Source organism: Mustelus asterias, chromosome 2, assembly GCF_964213995.1.
Source record: "Mustelus asterias chromosome 2, sMusAst1.hap1.1, whole genome shotgun sequence".
Taxonomy (NCBI): Eukaryota; Metazoa; Chordata; class Chondrichthyes; order Carcharhiniformes; family Triakidae; genus Mustelus; species Mustelus asterias.
Window position 1 is genome coordinate 71,448,856 of NC_135802.1, and position 6,000 is coordinate 71,454,855.

General features: G+C 39.5%; 1 protein-coding gene across 2 annotated transcripts in view; it reads left to right on the top strand.

The window, feature by feature from the left end:
• Positions 1-2,801, top strand: part of znf830 (zinc finger protein 830) — a 41,900-nt gene extending 39,099 nt beyond the window's left edge. For both annotated transcript variants that reach the window (XM_078236995.1, XM_078237005.1), the window contains one exon: positions 2,329-2,801. In XM_078236995.1, coding sequence (XP_078093121.1) covers positions 2,329-2,503 — 175 coding nt within the window. In that variant the 3' untranslated portion in view covers positions 2,504-2,801. The remainder of the gene's footprint in view (positions 1-2,328) is intronic.
• The last annotated feature ends 3,199 nt before the right edge of the window (positions 2,802-6,000 follow it).

The following is a 6,000-nucleotide window of genomic DNA, read 5'->3' on the forward strand; positions in this document are numbered from 1 at the left end:
AACCCTCCCTCCTACACCAGCTGTTTAGCCATATGTTGAGCTGCACTATCTGCCTATTCCTAGCCTAACTAGCACGTGGCACAGGGAGTAATCCTGTGATTACAACCCGAGAAGTCCTGCTTTTTAACTTTCTAACTCCCTAAACTGCTGCTGCAGGACCTCATCACTCTTCCTGCCTATGTCGTTAGTACCAATATGTACCACGACCTCTGGCTGTTCTCCCTTCAGAATGCTTTCTGTCCGTTCTGTGATATCCTGGACCCTGGCACTAGGGAGGCAACATACCATCCTGGATTCTCTTTCACGTCCACAGAAACGCCTATCTGTACCCCTAACTATAGAGTCCCCTCTAACTATTGCTACCAGTGTATCTACTATCTCTGTATCTACTTACTTTAATATCCTGGGATGCAACCCATCAGGTCCAGGTGACTTATCGGCCTTTAGTCTCATTAGTTTCTCTAGTACTCTAGTGGTAGTTATTGTATTTTCTCCTCCCCCCTTCAGCCCATTGATTTTTTTCATATTTTTGGCAAGTCATTAGAGTCTTCTACCATGAAGACTGATAAAAGTATTTGTTTAACTACTCTGTCATTTCCTGGTTCCCCATTATTATTTCTCCAGTCTCATTCTCTAAGAGATCTATGTTCATTTTGGCTCCTGTCTTCCGTTTTATATGTTTAAAGAAGTTCTTGTCTGTTTTCATATTACTTGCTAGTTTACCCTCATAGTTTTTCTTCTCCCTCTTCATTATTTTTTGGCCAACTTTTGTTGGTTTTTAAAACTTTCCCAATCCTCTGGCTTACCACTAGTCTTTGCCACAATTGTATGTTTTTTCTTTCAGTTTAATACTGTTAACTTCCTTGGTTAACCATGGTTGATTTATCCCCTTCCTAGAAACCTCCTTCCTCACTGGGATGTATCTTTGTTGTGAATCATGAACTATTTTCGTAAACGTTTGCCATTGCTGATCAACCGTCTTTCCTGCTAAATGTTCCCAATCCACTCCAGCCAACTCTGTCCTCATTCCTTTATAATTAGCCTTATTTAAGTTTAGTGTAATTCTTTCTGACTCCAGTTTCTCACTCTCAAACTGAATGCTAAATTCTACCATGTTATGGTCATTGTTTCCTCAGGGTTCTTTTACCCTTGAGTTTTATTAAACCTGCCTCACTCTACATGACCAGATTTTTTAAAAAAATTAATTTATGGGAGGTGGGTGTCGCTGGCTGGCCAGCATTTATTGTCCATCCCTGGTTGCCCTTGAGAAGGTGGTGGTGAGCTGCCTTCTTCAACCACTGCGGTCCCTAAAATGTATGTACACCTACAATGCTGTTAGGGAGGGAATTCCAGGATTTTGACCCAGCAATAATGAAGGAACGGCCATATATTTCCAAGTCAGGATAGTGAATGACTTAGAGGGGACCTCCAGGTGGTCGTGTTCCAAGGTCTCTGCTGCTCTTGTCCTTCCAGATGGTAGTGGTCATGGGTTTGGAAGGTGCTGCCTAAGGAACCTTGGTGAGTTCCTACAGTGCATCTTGTAGATGATACACATGGCTGCCACTGTTCATCGGTGGTGCAGGGATTGAAAGTTTGTGGAAGGGGTAACAAGTGGGCTGCTTTGTCCTGGATTGCGTTGAGCTTCTTGAGTGTTGTTGGAGTGGCACTTATCCAGGCAAGTAGAGAGTATTCCATTACATTCCTGACACTTGCCTTATAGATGGTGGAAAGGCTTTGGGGAGTCGGGTGGTGAGTTGCTCACCACAGGATTCCTAGCCTTTGACTTGCTATGTAGCCACAGTATTTATGTGGCTGGCCCTAGTGTTCAGTTTCTGGTTAATAGTAACCCACAGGATGACACCAGTATCCATGAACTCCCACATGCTGCAGCCTTGACACATTTCTTGTCCTGCCAAACTTATGATCTTTTTATTTAAAACATTTTAAAAATAAATTTTTGGCAAATTCAGTGCCAATAAACTAAGCTATTTTTTTTTTAATCAGCTTACTCTTTGTAATGAATGAAACTGTTAGGATGCAGCATACAAAGGGATGTTAAAGTGAACCATTATGTTTTTTATTTCTCCTTCCTCTATTATTTTCCATATTTTCCTGAAGGAATTGTTTTACGTGGGAATGTGGGTATATTACAATGCATTTCCTGAAAATTGTTTCATTTTGGTAATATTGTAATAGCCAATTTAGTGCCTGCTCTATTTCTCTGTGTAACATACAAAAGCATTTTGTAAGTAAGTTGCTGTGTTTTCAGCAGTGGTCCTTTCCCTATTAAAATTTTGTTTTGCATTATAATTTCTTGTTTTTCTGCAGCATGTGCTACCGACGTATAGAGCACTTGCGAGATCGCCAAGAAACTGTAAAACTACTTATGACAGCGTTGAAAGGCAGACAATCCCACGGTGAAGATGACGTTGGCACAGATGAAGAGGAAGAATTTCAGGAATTTCTGTCAGGTGATTGGCGTGCGAAGGGAGCCTTGCTTTAGTAATCCACATTCTTCTAACTGACTCAAAAAAACTTTCAACAAAGCATATTGAATGCTTGTCTAAAGCTGGCTTCTGATGTAACTATCACATGAACTGGAAAACTGGTTTCTGATGTAACTATCACATGAACTGGAAAACTGGTTTCTGATGTAGCTATCACGTGAATGGAGAAGTCTATGAGAATATCAGCAACTGAAAGACTTGGAGAAATTATTCCTTTTTTAAAAATCTGGTAAATACAGCTTTCAGGAAGACTGTCTTGTGGTTATTACATTAAAGTTAACTCATTAAAATGAATCTTTTTCAAATTATTTTAAATATAGGAATTTCTTGGTCATTATGAAATTGTAGTTGTACTTTATGTATGGTTATAACCACCCATTTCAGTGGAAACTATTTTTTAATTGTGCTGGAACTTGTCATGATAGAAGTTAGCACAGTTTCGGAAGTAGCAATTTGCCTACAGCTTTGTAGAGTTGCCCTGGATTATATGGGCTGAATTTCCCATTCGACCATCAATGTGGAATATTGAAATGAAGAAGAAAACAAAAGAATGCGATTATAGCAACCTTTTTTTTCAGAGAGCAGTGAAATTTTAAAAAATTTCAACCAATACCCAATGGAATTTCTTCATTTTCTGCCTCCAAGGATCTTGCACTTGTTCCCCAACCAGTGGCGAGTCACTTTTGATACTATTTTCAGCAGGATACATGACTCAGTGAGACACCATGACCTCTTTCTGTCAGCTCCTCTGTGACTTTGCTTCAGTGAATCGTTCCACCCAGCTGCCAGCTTGAATAATGGTAAAAGTTTGCCCAGCTGAAACCAAGCAACTCTGGTCACAGGGAAGTCTGTTCTGATTAATGAGAAGAAAAAACATTTTAGTTATCAGTTTGACATGCCCAAATTCATTTCAGATAACACATCAAGCCTTCTATCACTGTCAGTGGAATTTACATAATATACAAATTCTAGAATTGCAGAGGGTTAAGTCACACCTCATTTTTGCTCCTTGGGTGTCCAACACACTATATTGTTCCTTTTATCATCACACAAAAAGTAGAATGAATTATTTTTCCACTCTACATGCTTTACTTGTGGGTCGAAACACAAAGTTTAATTGTGGACTAAATGTCTTATTTTGTGCCTAGGTTTGTTGAAGAAATCTATAATTGTCACCCATGTGCTGACTTTCACATCCAAGTATGTAGCAAATTGTGTCTTGGTAAAAACATATATCTCTACTTCTATTAACTCCTATTAGCAAGTAGACTAAATGAACTGTTTATTACTGTATTATAATTTAAAATGCTAGCTGTTCATGGATCTACATTTGCTCCATGTGAAAAATGAAGGGAATTGAGTGTCTTTAAACTACTTTCATTTTTAGTATTGATATTCTGTCAAAACATATCAGCAGAGTCTCGTTGTCAAGTAGAGAAACGCCTTAAAGCACCAACAGCACCCACTCAAATCCTTTATTGAACTTTTCAAGACCCCTTTACATGGTAGAATTCCTGAACCATATTTTCCACTCAGTTGGTTTAAGATGCTATTTCATTTTGTTATTGGTGCAAATGTAGTTTACTCTGTGTAAAACTGAACTTCAGCAGCAGATACTAGAGGATTTATAGAAGATTTTTTTTAAAGCAGCACTGCACTGCAGCTTGTACATAAAGTTACAGGATGTCAGGTACCTCTTCAAACATTTCTCATTGCAGTCTGACGGGGACGCACCTTGTTATATCTTTTGCTCAAATTATTGGTACAAGCTGTCCAGAAGCCTCCTTCGACCATTGGTTTAGATCTTTTGAAGCTTGTGAAATGATTCTTGGAAACAAGTCTCCAGGAACTTGAGTGCAGTGAATTGAACCTGGGTTCAAATTCAGTCCAGATTGAAACGGACTGTATAGCCTGTGTCAAGATGGGAGCCATGTGGCATGGCAAGGTCTGTGTCCAATCTTACTACTTTGCTGCCAGGGAGAGATGAAAAGGAGGGACATTGAGATTTTTGAACTGCATATCTTCCACAAACTACTTGTTTAAAAAACGGTTTGTGGTTGTGAGGTATTTAAAAGGAATTGAGGAAATTAAGAGCGAAGGCGCATGTGAAAAATGTAAGAGATTGAGAGAGTGTATGGCACAGTCACACTAGCACATTGCCTGGTATGGAAAAATATAAATTTGAAGAGAAGTTTGGAATATTTGGGTTTCATGGACCAATTCATATTATGACAGTATGATTAAATTTTTTGATGTTATTAAAATAGGGTAGCTGGATAGAAACAAGTTGCTTCAGTATTTGAATCTCGAGCAAAGGGCTGCAATGCAAATTTAAGTGTAAATTTAACAACAAAGAGCAAGGGAAACCTTATTTGTACAGTTTGAGGAGATTCTTTAAAGCTGAAAGGTACAGAGACAGATCTAAGGAGATCTTAGGACAGATCTACAAAGATCAGCACCAAGGTTGCTGAAAATTCTGGTGTTTCCAAGAATCATTTCACAAGCTTCAAAAGATTACACAATGGTCCAATGAGGCTTCTGGACAGCTTTTACCAATAATTTAAGCTAAACATGTAACAACATGCCTCCCTGTCAGACTGCAGTGAGAAATGTAGAAGACAAGTGCACAGAAAGCTAGAATCAAAGGAAACTAGCATTTGGCAGAAGGTGTGGTGTGGTAGTAGGAAATCGCAAAGACGGAGTACAGCAAAACCATAGTGATATTTTTAAATGAGGAACAGGATTTTGAATTTGATGCACCGGTAGACTAGAATGGATAGGTGAGGACAGGAGCAACGTGTCAGGTGCTCAACTCCTGAAGTGAAGCCGAAACCCACAATCTTCTGATTTGAGGCAACAGCATTAACAGCAAAAAGTAGAATTATAGAATCCCTACAGTGCAGAAGGAGGCTATTCAGCCCATCGCGTCTGCACCAACCACAATCCCACCCAGGCCTTATCCCCATAACCCCACCTATTTACCCTAGCTAGTCCCCCTGACACTAAGGGACAATTTAGCATGGCCAATCAACCTAACACGTACGTCTTTCAGACTATGGGAGGAAATCGGAGCACCCGGAGGAAACCCATACAGATGCAGGGAGAATATGCAAACTCCACACAGACTGTGACCTAAGCTGGGAATTGAACCCGGGTCCCTGGTGCTGTGAGGCAGCAGTGCTAACCACTGTGCCACCATGCTGCATTGTACTGAAATTTGATTAAAGACTTTGTAGGTTTCTGCACATTGCCAAGCATCATGGTATGAAATTCAAAGTTTCCATCATTTCATCAATGTGGAAGTTGTTGGTATGGTGGGCATTTATTACCCTTCTATAGTTTCTAATAATATAGATTTTAACAATTAGTATTCTTGTTAGTTGAGAAGGTGGTGGTGAGATGCTGCCTTAAATCATTACAGTACATGACGAAGATGCTCTGGCAGAGCAATATAATCCACAAGTGGGTATCATTCATGAATTGCTTTGCATTT